Genomic DNA, 20,697 nt, shown 5'->3' with positions numbered 1-20,697 from the left:
AACAGTATCCATTAAAATTACACTGAATGATCACATGACTAACCAGGTTAGGCAAGAAGGGGCCAGGAGCACCAGTCACACGGCAGGATCACTGCCTGTCACCAGTGAAGATGAAACCACATCCAAAAACACCAGCTCAGAATCCGACAGCGTGGGGGAATCTGGCACCTCTGGGGACAATGGAGGAGCCTTGTGCCAATTCTCCTCCTCCTCCTCCTCCTCCTCTGCAACCTTTGATGGGCAAGGTTCTTTCAAGGGAATATCTCCATTGGGTGCTGCAGGGAGAGCTGAAGAGCAGCCAGATCTGGGACTCTCAGGCCGTGGCTCCTTCAGCTATTGTTTGGTGTCAGGCCTCTGGTCCAGGTGTTGTCAGGGAGATGGATCCCAAAAAACAGCCCTGTCACCAAGAGATGTCAAAGAAGAACGCTTCTCCAGTTGGGTGCAGGACACGGTTCCCGAAGAAGGAACCGTGAGAACCACAAGAGAGGTGGGTGATGGGAGATCTGTTTTGGAGAAGGTTGTATGGGTGCTTTTTGTCTCCTTAAAAAAGAGAGAGAGAGAGCGAGCGAGAGAGAGAGAGAGAGAGAGAGAGAGAGATAACAGAAAGAAACTGAGAAAACTGGCAGACTTGAAGGTTTATGTACTGGGCACTTTCCACAGAAAGGTAGATTTTCATAAGGACTACCTTCAAGGAGTGATCACTCATCGCGCCAAATTTTGGGTCCGTCATGCAGCAGGATGACATATGCCCAAAGCGTAAACATCTTAAGCATATTATAGGTGCATGCCACATATCAGTCCAGAGTTCCTTGCCTGTTTGGAGCATAAGATCTCTGTGAACGGTGATTCCTTGGACAATTTTCAAAGTTTTGTGTGGGATAATGGTCAGGGGTATGTCACTCAGACGTCAGGGGTATGTCACTCAGACAATCAGATGTCTGAAGAGCTGAAGATTGGCAGCAGACGAAGTTTTAATTTATAACAAACCATTTTGCATTTTTCCAAGAGACTCAGTTTCCCCACATTTGCCTTCAACTTTTTTGACAAAAAATGATGCTTGCATTGGAGTAAAAGTACCCCCAGCAGTCTGAGTATATACCAAGTATTAGGTGAAGCATTTCACTCCCAAATGTCTGGCTTATCCTTCTTCCACAGCATAGCCAGGGAAGGAAACATTGTGGGGTTGTATCTCTCTGCATTGCAATAACATTTCCCATCTAAAAAGACTGCTGGAGACTTGCGGCCACCAGTGGAAGAAAGTTTAATTCAGAAGTTTGATGAGAACTGGGTCCACAGCCTGCGTGATATTTTTAAGTGACATCATTCCACAGCTTTCTAATGTATATGGTATGTGGAACAGCAGATAAATTTGCAACTCCACAAGCAATTGCTCTTACACAGTATGTCAAAGCTTTATATTATTGTGTGGGTTACAAAAATGTAAGTAGCTTTAAAATTTTCACTTTACCATTTGTCAGTTTCATAGTTACGAATATTATACTTGACGACTGACTGTTTTCACAAAGCTTAAAAATGACCATGTGTCAAAATTTCAATCACAATAAATAAAGTTTTAACAGTCTAAAGCAAAATGATTTTTAAAAAAAGTTTAATTAGTTCACGTGTGAATCTTCTGCCATGTTACCAACCACTCTTATCATGGGTTCACCTCCTGAGGACCACAGCAAGGGTTACTTGGCCAGTAAACCATTGCCCAGAGCCTCTTTGTCCCAGCCAGGAAGGGTACATACTCCTTGGCTTGTGTGAGGAGCTTCCAGCTAAGGCGGCAACAGTATGATCCCTGCGTGGTCAGGGGGTTACCACCATGGCCCCCTGCCCTACAACTGAATGGCTACCATGCTGAGTTTTGGGCACAGTAGTTTTGCAGGAGAGGAAGGAAGCAAACAGAGAAAGGAACAAAAGGTGGAATATACACCGCACTGGGCAACATTCCTTGCACAACACACACTCCTGTAAAATTTAGAAAAGAGAGAGAAGATCAAAGCCAACAATGGGGGCCATACAGATAAGAATGAAAAGTTGTAGAATGCCAAAAGGAAAGAAAAATGAATGTCCAAATTCACAAACCAAATCCAGGCATAACTGCCAACCAATAGACAATCCAGCAAATAGGCAAAGAGGAAATAAGAATAGTAGAAAGATAGAATTGTAGCGCAAAAATGGAAGTAGTGCTGCAATGGCCATGGCCATGGCTTTGTGGTGGTCAAGCATGCACTCACAAGAGATGTGAGCACCTGGGGGCCCTCATTTTTGCTTCATAGATGTGTTTAAGAGGAATCTGGAGAAACTATTATCACTCATAGTAAATGAACATATGGAAATTCATTGTTTACATGAAAGGTGCATGGTAGCAGGCTGTGCTTTGAATTAAGGCACCAGAAGGCCAAGAGTAATCTCCCCCATCCCCCTCATTTTACACATACAAGAGAGAGAGAGAGAGAGAGAGAGAGAGAGAGAGAGAGAGAGAGAGAGGTGGGGGGAGGTGGAGGGAGGGAGGTTGCTTCAGTCAACAGACCTTCAAACTTTATCTGCTTGAACTATGCAAAAAAGGCTGCCATTCTCAAGTGGGTCTAATTAGACATTCCCAGAAATACAACAATTAAATTAGCGTAATACTCCACTTTGTTATGATGATGTACACATGCCTACAATTACAATTCCAAAAATCTACATCTACATGATGAAATTAAGAACTTACAGGTATTTCATGAGTGTAATGAATCTCAAAGCAGGACAAGTCACATGAAACTATGTTATACTGACAAATATTTTGTTTGCACAAAGTCAGTCAGCCTCTCTCTCTCTCTCTCTCTCTCTCTCTCTCTCTCTCTAGGTCTTTCCATCTAATCCTGTCTGATAAGTCTCCCCTGACCTGTGGGTCTGTCTGACTTTTCCAAGCTCTCCCCATTTCCTAAACTTCACCAGTCCTTTTCCATTACCCCTTTTCCTTCCCCTTCAACCCTTCTGCCAGAAGAAGGAGCAACTAGCTCCAAAACAGTTTGCAAACTTCCATACCTTTTTTAAATGCATTCTCTTGCTGCCACTTAGTGAGTAGTTTTTCCCTCTATCCAAAAAAATTACATATAATATGAAGTAAGCCTCAAAATATCAAATGGGTAAGCTGTTACACAACTTTATTCTTAAAAAGCTGGAAAAATAATACATTGGCTTTAAAAAGTTTTTTCTGTAGTTTCCTACCGAATGATGGAAGATACAGAAAAAATATCATATGATTTTTTGTAGCATATTTGTAGAATAGTTGCTGTCAAAAATTATGTGGATGAACTTATTAGCTGTGAAGCTTTGAAAAGTTAAAGATTTCTTTAAGTGATAAGAAACAAATGGGCAACATCTCACAGTGGTGAAAAAAATCACAACAGCAATAGGCATATGTCTGTCCTAAGCTTCTTCTTCTTCTTCTTCTTCTTCTTCTTCATGTGTTTTTGTTCATGCAGGTCTTTCACAAAGCCTCTTCCAATCTTCTCTCTCTCCCACTTTAGTCCTCTTCGATTCACATCATCCTCACACAGTCTTTACATCTTGTTCATGGTCTCCCAAGTATTGGCAGTTAAACAAATAAACCTTATTCACATGACAAAATGCCTGTCAGGTGCAGACCATCTAGTGCAGAACAAAAAATGAAATATTAACACAAAGATCAATGAGAGGTCTAGCAAGCCAGTGCTAGCACACCATCACTGTTTTCAAAAAACAAATGAACTTGGGATTCAACCCCCATGTATTAGTTAAATTTGCACAAAATGCCAGCTCAACCAGTTCCAAAATTTATATACAGACACCATCTTGTCCTCATGATTTATCTCATACTGTCACAGTTCTTTAAATGATAGTCTAACTGGGGAGAACAACAGCTTGAAATAATACAACCCAATCAAAATTATTTTGAAACACAGACATTTGTCTGTTCTACCACCCAGCTAGATCATTCATATGTAAATCCCTGCATTCATGTATAATCAATGTTTGAAGGTTAGCAAACCTAAAGATTACAGAGGCACATGTAACTGGAAAAAAAGTGTCAAATTTTATTTTGAACTCAACCCAGATATCTTGTTGATTTTGAATGCTTGCATCATTTGAAAATGTGATATCTGTGGATTTTGACATTGGACTACTGCAGTGCCGATGCACAGTAAATAAAGTAGCATGTGCACTTGGCTTTGTTAAGTGGGTGTTCTGTTGCTCAATTGTGAAACTCCACCTTCGCATTTTGATGACAAATACGGGAATAAGTTCGAAACCACATCAGCTCATAATAAAACAGGTTAATTCCTTCCCTCATATTTTAGTAAACAACTTGATACATCATTTTCATAATTATATGATACATTGTTATTTCTCATTCTAGTTATTGGGTTTGTATTTTGTTCCTCTATTTTCATCTCATTTAAGTATATACAGTGTACGTACACACACACACACACACACACACACACACACACACACACACACACACACACACACACCAATATGAAATGCTTTTGTGAGCTGTGGCTACCCTAAATGATGGCAATCTGAGAATGGTTTGCAGGCTTTTGTCATTTCTTTATATTTGGAAGTTTTCTTTATTATAGTACATTTATAACTAATGTTACTGACTTTGAAACATTTAAAATAAAATCACAAAGACATGTAAAGTAAATGAAATTCGTTTATTTCTTTTAAAATAGTTTCTTTGACACAAGTGAAATAACTTTAGTGTAACCTCTTTCACGTAAAGCTTTTTTTGGCAAGAAGGGTTGTAAGTTATGCATCATGTTGTTTGAAAGTGTTTAGCAACTACTGTAATAATATTTGATAATTATGAATAAAAGTGTGGAAGACTGAAACCAGTGGCCTGAACATTTTGTTTAGTAATGGGGTAAGAAATTTTGTGAGCAAGAATTTCCAAGATAATTGTGTTAACAATGACACAACGACTACTAATGGACAAGCAATACAAGATACATAGCAGAAATGCTCACTTGTTATAAAGCTGGCATATATATAAACATAATATAACTGTTCCTCATACTTTTTCTCAAGGTTTGAGAAAGTGGACTGCAAATGAAATCACAGCAAATATTTGGGAGTTTTGATGAGAGTTTTGAAAAATATTTTTTTTTAATCTTAATTCAACATAAAGAGGGGAGTTAGGATCTGTAACAATATCTCTGTCAAGCTGCATTATTAATATATACACCTGGATGCCCTGTAATTCTATTTCGCAACATGGAGGATGATCTTTTAAAAATACATAAAAATCTCTGCGGGTAGGTGTACTGTATATATTAACACACATTTTTTCTAGCAAATGTTCAAAACTATTTGTCAAACAGCACCCTTCATTCACAACTGTTGTGAATCTGCTGGTCATATCTCCTGGTTACGCAGTTTTAAATATCTATATCTAATACAAAATCATTTCTCCTGGCCAACCCCCCCCCCCCCCCCCCCCCATGGACAAATTTTTAGTTAAAAACTGGTAGCCTATAAGAAACTAGTTTTACATTGTAGTTGCATGAGTAGAACTAAAAAGTATGTTCATCAATGTTAACACTAATCATATGTGCATATACTGTAAATTGACTTGTTCCACATCATTTTGATAAAAGAACCATTCAAATGATCTATGGACTACATAACTCATTAACTAACTATTGTTTCTACAGTAACCATTGCTTCTGCAGTCTTTATATTAGTCAACCTTCAAACACCAACTGTAAACAAAGGCATAATTTGCAGATAAATTGCCTTGCTGTCTGGTAGAACATGCACATCTTCATATTTTGGTACCATTTTCATTTGGTTTTAACTGTTAAAAATACGATTCTTTCTTTGTAATATGGAGAAGATCAGAGCAATAACATTATTTTGGAATGAAAGACTGGTGTATCTTACCTGTCAGCTAAATTATGAAGATCATCTTGGAAATTGGTTGGGTGATGGCACGTTTGTGTGAAGGCCTTTGTATGCATTTGCTTCAGCACCACCCAGGTCAGCATAGTAACAGTACACAGGCACAGCGAAGACAACACTCTGGTGAGTGTGAAGCGCATCCTACCTGTAAAAATTAATAAGAAATAAACACAAAGACAGAAGTGAAGAAAACACAAAAACCGAAGTGAAGTAGTGCCCAATTACCATTTACAACCCTTCAGTTTAAATTAAATTAGTAATCATGTGACATTTATACAACACGTTTAAAGTCAGACTGATTTCTAAAACAATAAAGATGTTAACTGAACATGCCTACTTTTTTTAGTGTTTAGTGAACCATACTGCTATCTGAATGAGGGAAGGGCTAACACACAGGGCAGGGTGCCTAATGAATTTTGCTTAATGGAGGAAAGACAACAGATTTCATTCAACTGTTCCAATCTCTCTAACATCCTTCTGTTGGAGAACCTTACATCAATTCTGAGCTCCAACACAGGGAGACATGTCAAACAGAATGAGCTTCTCCAGCCAGACCAGCATGGATTCTGGAAAAATACGTCCTGAGAAACCAAACTCCTGCTTTTCTCACACATCCTGGAGGTCACAGATTACAGCAGTCAGATAGAGTAATATTTCTTGACTTCTGGAAAGCATTTGAATCAGTACCATTCATACACTTTTTGTAAGTACAATCCCGTGAAGTATTAAGCGAAATTTGTGACTGGCCTGATGGTTTTCTCATTGAGAGAACAAAACATGTTATCTTGGATGGAGGCTCATCGTAATACTTGCTTTAAACATATAGAAATGTAAAATTATGCACTTCATTGAACGAAAAAATGCAAGACCCTACAACTACGACATCACTGAGTTGTCACTGAAAATATCTTGGTGTAACAATTTATAGGGATACAAATTTTAGTATCAGCAGTAAGTGTGACAACACCTCTACTCAGTACAGTTGGCATGGGTACTACACAGGCTAACAGTTACTTGGTTACAACCAGAAACAGAACCTACTGAACGAACTCACTGTGCAAATTGAATTACGGGATACAGAGCGTCAAAGCCATGTAAATATGTGCCATGACAACATACTCAGCATGCGACTGGCACAGCCAGCTAATGACTGAACATACGACAGCTCTTGGCCCAAGCGCAAGGTTAGTTCTGAAGCCGATGAACTCTGCAGGACTTTTGGCCTGCTCTGCATACTACCATTCACAAGTAAACACCTCTATCAGCAGGTCTGCCTACATGACACAATGTGTACACCCTCCATGGTAGGTTTCTGATCTATTCTACTATTCTACCCATACCAGCTCAGCTACCTCCATTGGGATGACCACTGATGGGGTTACTGAAGAAACTGAATCATCAAACTAACATAGGATACTGAACATGCGTAAGGAATGTCAGTACAAATTGTCACAGGTTTGTCTACATCATGGCAGAATCTTACAGAAATGTCGGAAAGTCCTTACTTGGCAGACTCAGGAGGATGGACGCAAATTATACCATGAAAGCTTTGTCAACCTACAGGGTGTGTGTGTGGGGGGGGGGGGGGGGAGAGGGGGGGGAGGGGGGGGGTCAAGGATAGGGTGGGGGGCTGTGGCACTATTATTCTCTGCAGATAGCTCAGAGATTCAGTGCCACATGTGGTTGGGCATGGTACTCCACACAGCCAGTGCAGCAGCACTCTGCCAGAGTACCACAAGCTACGAAACCTTCTGACATATTGCTCACTGCCTCAGCACTTAGGGAGATTAATGTTGTTTATATCTGCCACTTCAAACTGATGCACTGAATTACTGCCTATGATGTCACGCAACAGTGCAAGCTTCATGTTTCTGTCAATTTTGTAGAAAGTCAGCATTTTGGAATAGGTTGAAGTGAGACTCACAGAAAGACACCATTTTTTCCTACTCTGCATGCCACTGATGAAATTTATATTCCCAATGTGAACAACAGACCTGACAAATTCTGCCAGTGCAGTCCTCTGCACACGACACTGCAGTCACTGAGTCAACATCGCAGGTGAAGCTGTATATCATGCACAAATAAACAAAATGATCATAAAATCTGTTGCAGAAACTGGAGGCCACAGTTTTCACTATAAGAATGTCCCCTACACTAAAATACATAGGTTTGTTTACTTTCACTATAAGAATGCTCTCACTGTCTTTTACACTAAAACATGAAGGCTTGTTTGCTTTGCATACTTTCACTTGCACCATCTTTCATTTTGGGGCAATTCTGTGCACTCGACAAGAATATTCTCAGCCCAGAAAAGGGGGGCCACAGATGGATCTGCAGTGCCAGTTCGTAAACTTTGCGTATCTTAGAATTATAGCTCTGCCATCCCTGTATGTGGGATCTGTTGTTGATAGCACTGACTTATGCAAATAAAAGTGCAATATTCACTTGGGGAACACCAGACGGAAAAATGATGTGTGCCTGGGTAACATTTCCTCGAGCCCTGCACAGAATGGTGTACACTATTCAGCATATTTTGTATTCAACAAGTTTGCAGAAGAGCTGAAAATATTGAGTGATGAGTCCCATTGGACAATTCCATCCTCCTACAGATGAAAACACACATACACAAACACAAATCACACACATATGGGCACTGTATCAAGTCACAACAGCCCAACTGTGACTGTATGTGGAGGAGCATCAATCTGCTGGGATGGGCAATCAGGTGGCACAAGGCAATGAGGGGGAGGTATAGTAGGGAAAAGCTGGGCGAAGCTGCTGAGGGGGGACGGGGGAGGAGTGGAGAGAGTAGACAGGGGGAAAGGACTGTAGGTGTGTTGGCAGAATACACAAGACATGTGCAGTACTAGAATGGGATCAGTGAATGTGACAAGTAGTTGGGAGGCGAGAATTAGCAAAGGTTTAGGTCAAGAAGGTTAAAGGAATAAAGGATATGTCAGCGGGAGAGTGCAATTCAGAAAATCTGGTGTTGGTAGGAACAATCCAGATGGTGCAAAGCGGTCATTAAAGTGGGGTACATTATTTTGAATGGCATGTCCAGTAGCTGAATTGTCTGGCAATCTCTTGGTCAAAGTTTTACGGTAGCCATGCATGCAGAAAGACAGCTAGTTAATTATGATGCACATGAAGAAACCAAAACAGTGGCTGCAGCTTAGTTGGTAAATCATGTGGTTGCTTTCACAGGTGGCCTTGCCTTTCATGGCATAGGAGATGCCTGTGGAATGACTGGATTAGGTGGTGGTGGGAGGATGTGTGAGACAGGTCTCACATCTTGGTCTACTGAGGGGCTATGAGCCAAGAACAAGAGGCTGGGAGGAGGGGTGGAGTAGGGCTCAACCAGGATACTGCATAGGTTGAGTGGGTAGCGGAATATCGCTGTGGGAGATATGAATAGTATAGTGGAGAGGATATCCTTCATTTCTGGTCAGAATGATGTAGTAAAAACCCTGGCAGAGAATATAATTCAACTGTCCAGTCCTGGGTGGTACTGACTCATGAGAGGAGTGCTCCTATGTGACTGACAGTGAGTATGTGGGAATTGGTAGTGATAGGCACAGGATATCTTTTCCTGGACAAGGTTGGGAGGGTAATTTGATCTGCGAAGGCCTCCCTGAGACTCTTGGTACATTTAGAGAGGCACTGCTTGTCACTATAGATGTGATAACAAGCAACCTCTTTGTAAGGAATGGGTGGCAGCTGTCTAAGTGGAGGTATTGTTAGTAGTTGGCAGGTTTGATGTGGACGGAGCTGCTGATGTAGCCATCATTAGATGGAGGTAAATATCGAGGAAAGTGGCTTGTTGGGTTGAGGAAGACCAGGTGAAGCAAATGGATGAAAAGGTGTTGAGGTCTGGAGGAATGTGGATAGGGTAATCTCACACTCGATCCAGATCATGAAGATGACATCAATGAGACTAAACAAAGTCAGGCGTCTGGAATTCTGGATGGTTAGGAAGCCTTTCTCCAGATGGCCCATCAATAGGCTGGCATAGAGTGGAGCCATGCGGGTGCCCCCTGCTGTACCAAGGATTTGTTTGTAGGTGATACCTTGAAAGGAGAAGTATTTGGGAGTGAGGATATAATCGGTTGTGATGACCACAAAGGAGGCAATAGGTTTGGAGTCAGTCGGGTACTGGGAAAGATAGTGCTCAATAGCAGCAAGGGTAAGGGCATTAGAGATGTTAGCATAGAGGGAGGTGGCATCAATAGTGATGAGCAGGTCACTATGTGATAAAGGAACAATAACTGTGGAGAATCAGTGGAGGAAATGGTTAGTGTCTTAATATAAAAGAGTAGTTTACACTTAATATGCTGAAGGTGTTGGTCCATGAAATCAGAAATTCCCTCTTAATAGGCACACTAACCAGCCGCAATGGGGTGTCCTGGCTGTTTCAGTTTATAGGAAGCATTTAGAAGATACAACTGCAGGGAGTGGTGTAAGCGAGGAGAAAGATAGACTTGGAAGAGAGGCTCTGGCATGGACCTAAGGATTTGAAGAGGGACTGACGATATTGCAGAATTGCTGAAGTGGGGCTATTGTGGCAGAGTTTGTAAGTGGATGTATCTGACAGTCCCCCGCCCCAGGTGATAATTGTGGTCCATTACCACAGAATGTCTTTGTCAGCAGGTAGGATTATAATGTCAGAGTCAGCTTTTAGGTAGTGGACTGCAATTCTTTCTGTGGATGTGACGTTGGTTTCCACCTTGAGGAATTTGAGGAATGGTGGTGAGGCAAGGTCAAGTTTAGGAAATTCTGAAAAGTTGAGAGGGAGTGATTTGTGAGCAGTAGGTTTGCTTCACAGTTGGATGGAGGAGCGAGACATGGTTCAGTGTAGGTTTTGAATTGAGTCTGATTAGTAGTGTTGATGGGAGTGAGGGTAGGAAAGAAAAGTCTTTGACGAGCCAGCATGGCTGAATTTAGGAGTGGGGAAAAAGGTAAGGCCTTTGGAAAAGATTGATACTTCTGTGGGACTGAGGGTTTTGGAGGACAGGCTCATGACTATAAATGTCGCAGGTCTGTGAGGTAGTGTTTGCTGGCTATGAAGAGCTGTGGGGAAGGTTTGGAGGTTCTTGTAGAGGTAGTGGATAGTGGTACTCCAAGGCAAGAGTATGAAATGAACAGGATGGAGAGTTTTTTGGGTAGATGCTGCTGTAGTTCCTGGAGGGAAAGGGTTTTAATCTGGGAAATGGGATGCAGGAATCTGGGATTGCAGAGGAGGAGAATTTTATGAACACAGAGGAGGTACTGCAAGGAGGTTTGGGCCCAATTCTCTGATTTTGAATCACTAGGCTGGTGAGGGCTATGCACCGATGGAATCTGAACAGGTAGAGGTCAATGTGGAAGGAGGGGTTGTGGCTGGAGATGGTTGACAGTAACACCATTTGTGAGGATTCCATGAGCTGGGTAACATTGCACAAAAAGTATGTTGGACTGGGTTCTGGGTAGGGATAGGGAAACTTTTCTGCACTGGCACAGACAGAAGGATCAAGGATCCGTGGTCGAAGATTAAAATATATATATATATATATATATATATATATATATATATATAAACAAAGATGAGGTGACTTACCGAACAAAAGCGCTGGCAGGTCGATAGACACACAAACAAACACACAAAATTCAAGCTTTTGCAACAAACCGTTGCCTCATCAGGAAAGAGGAAGAGAGTATATAATTTTTTCCCACGTGGAATGTTTCCTTCCATTATATATATATATATATATATATATATATAAAAAAAACAAAGATGAGGTGACTTACCGAACAAAAGCGCTGGCAGGTCGATAGACACACAAACAAACACAAACATACACACAAAATTCAAGCTTTCGCAACAAACTGTTGCCTCATCAGGAAAGAGGGAAGGAGAGGGGAAGACGAAAGGAAGTGGTCTTTAAAGTGGTCTTTAAATATGTCTGCTTGTGTCTGTATGTGTGGATGGATATGTGCGTGTGTGCGAGTGTATACCTGTCCTTTTTTCCCCCTAAGGTAAGTCTTTCCGCTCCCGGGATTGGAATGACTCCTTACCCTCTCCCCAAAAAACCCACTTCCTTTCGTCTTCCCCTCTCCTTCCCTCTTTCCTGATGAGGCAACAGTTTGTTGCGAAAGCTTGAATTTTGTGTGTATGTTTGTGTTTGTTTGTGTGTCTATCGACCTGCCAGCGCTTTTGTTCGGTAAGTCACCTCATCTTTGTTTTTATATATAATTTTTCCCACGTGGAATGTTTCCCTTAAAATTACCATTGTTCCTAGTAACTTTCCAAAGACTGTGTTTTTTACTACAGTTACACTTTTGGAATTTCAACAAATGCTGTTCAAACTATGCAATGTCTTGAAATTGTTTCAAGTTTCGTCAATGAGGAACATGCTACATGTACACTGATAACCTCCAAATGCTGTTTATTGGAGGAGAATATTTCCCTCATTTGCAACAGACAATCACCTGACTCAAATTTCACAGTTTAGGATTAAACTGTATATATGCATATCTGGAGCAAAAGAAGTAACAATGTGAAACAATTTACTTGACTCAGGAAAGGTTGGAGGCAACGTGTAAATGCACACAATCCATGTGAGTTGTGGCACAGCTTCAACTTGATTGACCGTTGTTGCTGGCTTCTGAATAAGTGAGTTTTTGGCCATACCACTGTGTTCAATATGCTCACCAAAAATATGGCTTATACTGCAGTGGACAAGTGAGGCGAACACTGATATTGCAAAAGTTGCACTACTGGCACTGTCATCTTCAAACGCCTCCTGGCCTCATCATGGAGACATTTGCAAATGCTATGGGAGCTGTGCTACAACATACGAATCAACGATAGCAGCCTGTGGCACTCTGTCACCATATTAATTTGTCCACATGAAACTATGAGCTACATACTTACCTATGCCTCTGTAAAAATGTTCCGGCACTTGCTTGTAGGCCAATAATTTACAATCATCTGAGGTACTTAATGCATCCCAATCAATTTTGTAACAAGTGCAATGACTACAGCAACATTGCTGGGGAGTTGCTGGAGGAAACACTCTGTGGCAAGGAAAAAGCTCTTAAGCAGCGCACTCAATGAAACGTAATAGTTGGACTGAGCAGGAGGCTGCTGCTGACAGTAGCTCTGTGTGTGGCAGCCATGAGAGTACGGTCCAGACCACAGGAGTGAGCAAGCACTGCGGGCTGTATTAAGATGCCTTGTTTTGATGGGATGCAATGTGTGCACATCCTTGAGATGCAAGGTATTCGGTAGCACAGTGGATGGCTGCTTCTATGGTGAGCTGGAAATCTGAACATTGGGGACTGTGTTGGCATCACAACTCATTAGAAACGTTATACAGTGCCTTCACTGCAGTTATTGGATTTCGAATTTATGTCCTTGTGGGAATTTCAAGGCTTTAATTGCTAGTGTCAATCTCACTTCACACATTGTTCAAGTGGCTGCTTACACATTTGTTCATTAGAGGGTGAAATTGTGAAAGAAGCTATTTTGGAAGGAATGACATATTTTGTCGCCAAGAACGACATTTATGAAAAAACCATTTTGGATTGCTGTGTCTTGTCAATTGTGCATGTTGTAATGCATCTGCTAATTAGGCACACATATTGAAATGTTTGTTACTTGAGTTACCGAATTTCACTTCCCTTTTGTTGTAGAAGTCTGATAATACACTGTGCTCCAGTTTTCTGTGCTGCCACAGGATTGTTTTGTAATTTATTTGTAATTGCAGGCGGCCTGCAGCTGGTTTGTAGTTCTTGACCAGCCAATGGGATGGTGCACAATCTGGGTCTGGTCCTGTAATGTTTAACTGAGCTGCACATCCTGGTATGGTGGTACACAAATTTTCTGGGCTTAAGTTTTCAAGCGTATTTTACTGCTTTGTTCGTGTTTAGTGTTATTGTAACAAATTGCCAATGATCATTAGTCATTTGTTGATGACAGCACATTGTTTTGGATTGGAACTTACGTCATTTTATCTGCTGTAATGTACTATTAAAAAGGTGGTTAAAGCTGATCTTAGGCAATGACCTACTGGTATTTATCAAAGATAAAAGATTCTGGTGAATACTTTAGAATTTCCTTCAATAACTTCAAGATACAGGCTAGGACCCATCGAGATTTGGTTTACTGGTGTAGTGTCTTGTATTGTTTGATGTACAAGCAGTTGACTCAGTGTTCTCTTTTAAAACGCAACTACAAGTTAATAGTTCCCATTTGCTTGTATCACTCTGTTTACATTAATATTGTTTCTGCTGAGGCTTTGCCCCATATTTTCTGGTTTTTAAAGAATAACACATATTTATTGCTTAAAAGAATAATATATATTTACTGCTTATATGAGCTGAAGTTTTATTAATGTATATGTTTTGAGTACCAAGGAATGAAAGCTTTTCCTAGCCAACCTGCTCAATTGGTGTAAAATCACGAGCAGTTTCAGTATCACATAAAGAAAGATAAAGCACCTCCACATAAATAATGATGTTTCGATTATATTATGCACCACATAAAGGACATCAAGCAAGTTGACAGTGAGTAAAAAGCACTGGTGGACACACACTCCTGTAGGGGTGATCACGAATAAACTCTACTTTGAAGCCCTCCATCTTGCACAGCAAGAGGACACACCCGTTGAAGATAAAATGAAAGACAATTCCCATAACAAAGAGAACGCATATGACAGTATCTGCTAGAAGATTATGGTGAACATCTCTAGCAGGTGAAACTGTATAAGTATTTAGAGATATTACTAAGAAGTGATCTTAAATATGACGGTCACATAAAAGCCATATTAGGGAAGACAAACCAGAAGAGTCAGATTTGCTGGAAGGATTCTGAGAAAAGCTATGCATCCGAAAAGAAAGGGGAAAAAAAATCAGATACAAGGCACTAGAGTTATTAATTGTAGAATATTGTTCCAGTGTTTGGAACCCTTGTCAATAAGGTGTGACAACAAACATCAAATGTTTTCAGACACTATAATAGGTAGGTACAGGCAATTTATAAGTGTAACAAAAATGGGGCATACAGAAGCGTCCGATTCCACCTGTTGGCGTTGAACCATGACATCACCAATACAGCGGAAACTTAACAAACACGAAAATACATCAAAAACCGTCACACTCTTCTCCCTCCACAAATATAGTCAAACGAAAGGGACAAGCATGGGAAATTGAGGGTTTTTGGGTGGGGGCAAACTAAATATAAACACACACCACCGTACCAAACACCACCAAACCACAAAATAAAATGACAACACAAAATCCCCAAATTCCACTACACACAGTATCCTCTGGAATCGGTCACTTCCCTTCACCTATACAGCTCAACCGCAATTGCTGATACCACACTATAAAACTCCAAAAATTACACCACCACCACAACTATTAGTACCACAAAAACAACACCTAGACAAACAAAATTGGTAATAAACACTCCCCTTGGCCTATATAGGTCACCAGCAGCTCAGGATACCAAAAGACTTATAGCTACAACCGTGCATGGGAATCGAACACTTCTCCTATATAGGTCAACAGCAACTCACAATACCAAATCACCGATACCACCAACCAAACAACTCCCAAGTACCCCACCAACCATTATAACACGCAAAAAATACACCAAAAAGAACGACTACTTACCACAAAAAAAGTTCCGGCACTGCACTCTAGGTCAGCCACCACAATCACACACATCCACACACACAGCCCAGTTGCAAAATTCTGATGAGGGACAAAGCATTGTCCCCCATCTCCGCACGGAAACGCGCACTGTTAACTTATCTGCCATATCCATACCTAACAAAGGCAGCAACAAATTAATTTAAACAAATTCACACATAACACACAACAAATAGCACTACAATAACTTAGACACAACAAAAACTAAATCGTTAAGTCACTGAAACCAATTCCTGTCGAAGCACACTCAAAACCAATACCTCACGGGTCAAGCAGTAACACGAAAATGAACCCAATACACCACATAACACGCAACCCATATACACACACCATCAGAGGGCACCACAGACCACAACAAAATGACACGTATAAACACGCCACACTCATAAACTAAACTCCGCGCCATTGTGACGTCACACACCGCAACAGAAGCCAATCGGTGGTTTCAGACGCTTCCGTTGACCCCAAAAATGCTCAAGGAATTTAAATGGGAATACTTGGAAGAAACATGGCAACTCTCACATAACACCCTGTTTGGTAAATTCAGAGAATCTGTACTCAAAGAGGACTGTGTGACCATTATGCTGCCACTATTGTAGATCTCCTGTAGTGCACATCAGCGTGCATGGGGATGAGTCAATAGACAGACAAGCTTGAGAGCTATCCATTAATTTTTAGTGATGAGCATTCTACCTCAGATCCTTACCATCAGCTTCTGCATTCCATCATGCTCACGTAAAAGAGAAAGAAAACTGTCCTGTAAGTATGTGCTAACACCGTGCACAAGTAACACAAGTATCAGTGGTTTCAATGGTGTGTCGATACTTCAGATTCACCAGTGTGAAGAACAATGTTATAAATTGCAAAAGAAACTGTTGGATCTTGTACGACATGTAACAACTAAGCGTTAAAATGTGGATAAAAACAGGCAAGTTAATTGGCACTTTTAAGATTGCTGCCCACTTAATTATCACATACAGAAGTCTTTTGTACATGTTCTAGGCAAAAAGTGAAATGGTGGAATAATACAACTTATCCCCACCAAAGGTACTGAATAAATTACAGAAATAACACTTCTTCAATAAGTCAAATCATTGCACTAAAAGTCGTACACAAGACAACAGCTGCAATAAGTTCCATGGAAGAACAATACCAGTGCTACAGACGGGAATTAACCTATACAACTTGTGTACGTCCAACTGTGGAAAAAAGAGGAAAAAAAGAAGAGACACAACATGTACTACTGACAGTGTAACATTAATTTTGGAATTAAATAAACCTGCCTGAAAAACCACTCAGTTGTACAAAATTGGCTAGCTGTTCGAAATTCTCAGTAAAATACATATAAGCCATAGGTGAAGAGACTGGTAACATGAAATATATACAGGAATCAAGATAGAACAATAAGGGCTAGAATGCGACACAGTACCCCATCTCCACATCCCCCTTTGGAATCCTTGTTGTGGTGACAGAATGATCTGTAGTGTAGTCCGAGGTCTAAGTTACGTTGGAAGTTGATAATTTAGTTGAGGGTTGGTGCAGCCAACAAATGTGAATGCAAAATAAAGGCCGTGGTAACAAACAGATCTATAGTATCACCTGATATTTTTCCATATGTAATGCAATTTTTGTTGTTAGAACTAAACGGCATTACAAATTCAGAAACGCATAAAATATAATGGGCAAGCCTCCAAATAGTATTTGTGTGCATATTATACACCAAATGGTACCTACAAAAAGTGTGATGGATGTCCACTATGTGACTTATATTGCAATCAAAGTGGGGAGATCAAGAACAAATTACTCAAATAAAAAATGCGCAAAAGGCAAGGATGCAGTCTCTTGCAATTACTGCTCAGTCTATTACAACAAGGAAGCATTGAAAGAAACAAGAGAAAGGTTGAAATTCTGGGTGTAAGGACATCAGTGACACAGTTCACTGATGACACTGATGTACTCAGTGAAAGTGAGCGAGAAATTACAGGACCTTTTCAATGGGATGAACAGTCTAATGAGCACAAAATATTGATTGACAGTAAACAAATGAAAGACTAAAACAGAGTGTAGTAGAAATGAGATTAGCAGTAAATGTATCAAAACTGATTACCACAGGTTAGATGAAGTGACGGAATTGTTACCTTTGATGCAAAATAATTAACGACTGACAAAGCAAGGAGGATATATGACAAACTAGCACAGGCAAAACAGATATTCTTGATCAAAAGAAGTCTACTAGTATCATACATCACAATTATTTTGAGGCAAAAATTTATGAAAATGTATATGGGCCTATGGAGAACAGCACTGTATACAAGTGACTCATGGGCAATGGGAACACCAGAAAAGAAGAGAATTCATGTGTCTGCGACGTGATGCTGTACGATGATGGTGGGCTGAAAAAATGAAAAATGAAGAGCTTCATAGAATTGGCAAGGAGAGGAATATTTGAAGAACACAATGAAACAAATAACTCACAATGATATGTGGAAGTACTACTCCAAAATCAAGATGTTGTCACAGGAGAAGCCATAACAAGCTGCAAATCATCCAGAAGACTGGTAACTCAAAAAGTACTTATAAATCAGTATCTCTTAACTTTTAACTATGTTTCTTCTTGTATTACGTTTAAAAGTCCAATGTCACTGTAAAATAATCTGTGAATGAATAAATAACTATTACCTAATCATGCAGTCTCTTCAATCAAATGTGCTCTTGGAAATCAAGTATGGTTGTACTAAAAAGGTAATCCTACATGATAAAGGTTCTCCAACTTATTCTGAATCCTGTGATTTAACACTGACCTAATCTTTCCCATCGACTTAATTGCTCTTCTAGCATAAGGAAATCCAAACCAAACAAGTAGCAGGTTTATGTCAATAATACTGGCCACAAATGATCCTGTAATACTGTACAATTTCATGGGGTCCACACTGTGTTTACATTTCTGTAATTGCAATTTCTTTCTTGCCAGATCTAAGCTACATATTTGATAGAAACATCCCAAAGTTTCTGCAAAACAATATTCTGAAACAATCAATCCGCTGTCCCGTTATTCCACTAGTCACAAGTATCCCCCTCACCATTGATCCCCCCCCCCCCCTCCCACCCCGCCCTTTTCAACGTTGTTTTGCCAACTACCAATGTTACTTCATTATACTGTTCACGTTCCAATTGCCCTATGATACATATGAACATATCTGTCCGGCACAGCAAATGTTGACACCCAGAAGATATAAGTATATGAAAGATTGTCAATATTTAAACATAAACCAGCATTTTACCTCACTACAGCCCGTCCGTACAACGCACCAGAATACCTATAAGAATATTACTGCAACTAACACAAACTGTGTGTGTGTAAGGTATTTACCATCACGAGTGCGAACTTGCCTGACAGTTATATTATGTTGTCTGAAGTACCGACTACGTGTGTTTTTTCGTAAATATTGTCTTTGTTGGTACTCAAACATAAATGAATACTACACACAATGTGAAAGTAATTACGAGACCGTGTACAGCACAAGGAGCAACAATACATTTTTAAGACTACGTAATATTCCATTATCTGTTTGGATCTAATTCTTAACGCAAAACTCTGTTACCGTTACTTACGTTAACTAACACGTCTGCTATTTGTAAACTGGTCTAACGACAAACAAACTAAACACTGTTTACATTACTCACCTGCGTCACGAATGATAAAAACATTACTTATCCATGCTTACGTTTGTCCACATTATCTATTTCTCCGGGACATTGACTCTGAGAAAGGGCAAATGTAATAACAATCGCCGTATTTCTTCAGTCTCATGTATCTAACGTCAGGAACCGGCTAAGCAATTTTGCATCGCCTGTTCAACAATAAATTAGCACATCTAATTGACAGACGCGCCTCGCCACAGATATGTTTTTATTTGTATCGTTATTTACATTTATATTAAGAGTGACAGTGTTCTTTCCAAAGTTATACTTTGAATTTGTCGAAGGGACGTACTTGTTGCAATGGGCCTTGGACTTGTACTATTTCGGTGTTCTGTGAGTTTATGGCTGTTTGTCCACTGGTGCAACGCAACGGCAACGCGATGTTTTGGCTACCGTTTCGTGAGAGTTGCGTTTCACTTTCTTCGTCGACTGATGCAAATCTTTTGCGACGTGCGACCGTCTCAAATGTGCTGATTTTTGCCATTCTGCTACACAACGCCAAGCTATGCAGTCCGCAATGGTCTCATTGCGTATTTGCATTTGAAGAAGCTTCAAAGAGAGTGGATATTCTGGATTTTTTCATTCCTTCGCAAGAAACAGATACATTCAACTTTCGCTTTATCACGAGAACTCGAAAAAGGCGAAGCAAAATTTAAAGGAATTCATAGGATGTCGAAGAATCTATTTGAGGAGCTGACTGAAAGTATTCGACCAACCATTCCAAAAAAAGATACAAACTGAAGGAAAAGTGTTTCAGCTGAAGTAAAACTGCTACTTACTTTGAGGTAACATGCATTTTATTGATTATAATAATATATAAAAGAATTTCATGGTGAAGCAAATCCATATACCTATAAATCTCAACTCATCACAAAAGATATAATTCTACAGTATTTAAATTTTTTTTAACATAAAAAATGAAAAATGATGATGTGAGTTCTTATAACTTAACACGTGGGCTGTCAGCATCAAATTGCTACCAGCTGACTGATGGCTGCTGGGAACCCTCGGAAATAGATGGTTCATGGGATGTGGCACCCAGAATTGAGGTTCCATGTTCGTGAGCTTTATAAGCGGTGTTCCAAATAAAGTCATCCATGGGCATGGAGAATACATCTGTGTTGAGTTCGAGGACTCTTGAATAACATCTATCAATGGTAGCACTTCGCTTCTGAACTGAAAAAAAAGACTTTTTTGTCATGCTTTCCACATCTGCCAGTAGATTAGTAAAAATGTTTTCTCAGACCGTCTTCTCAGACACTGCTTTGCTGATCACAGAACTCCGTCGGCTGCAGGTATCAGTGATTGATTTATGACCTTCTTCACAGTGTGTTTAGTCTTCATTTCGGACAGTACAGGTGT

The 20,697-nt window shown here is 40.2% G+C and overlaps 1 protein-coding gene across 5 annotated transcripts in view; it reads right to left on the bottom strand.

Moving 5' to 3' along the window:
* LOC126418863 (uncharacterized) overlaps positions 1-19,892 on the bottom strand; it is a 61,893-nt gene extending 42,001 nt beyond the window's left edge. Inside the window, exons 1-2 of one of the 5 annotated variants that reach the window (XM_050085857.1) lie at positions 19,628-19,892; positions 5,923-6,085 (exon numbers count right to left, since the gene is read on the bottom strand). In XM_050085857.1, coding sequence (XP_049941814.1) covers positions 5,923-6,080 — 158 coding nt within the window. In that variant the 5' untranslated portion in view covers positions 6,081-6,085; positions 19,628-19,892. The other 4 variants (XM_050085856.1, XM_050085860.1, XM_050085858.1 and 1 more) reach the window with 4 other exon arrangements.
* Between the last annotated feature and the right edge of the window lie 805 nt (positions 19,893-20,697).

The sequence above is a fragment of the Schistocerca serialis genome, chromosome 9, assembly GCF_023864345.2.
Source record: "Schistocerca serialis cubense isolate TAMUIC-IGC-003099 chromosome 9, iqSchSeri2.2, whole genome shotgun sequence".
Lineage (NCBI taxonomy): Eukaryota > Metazoa > Arthropoda > Insecta > Orthoptera > Acrididae > Schistocerca > Schistocerca serialis.
This window is presented reverse-complemented; position numbering and strand designations above follow the sequence as displayed.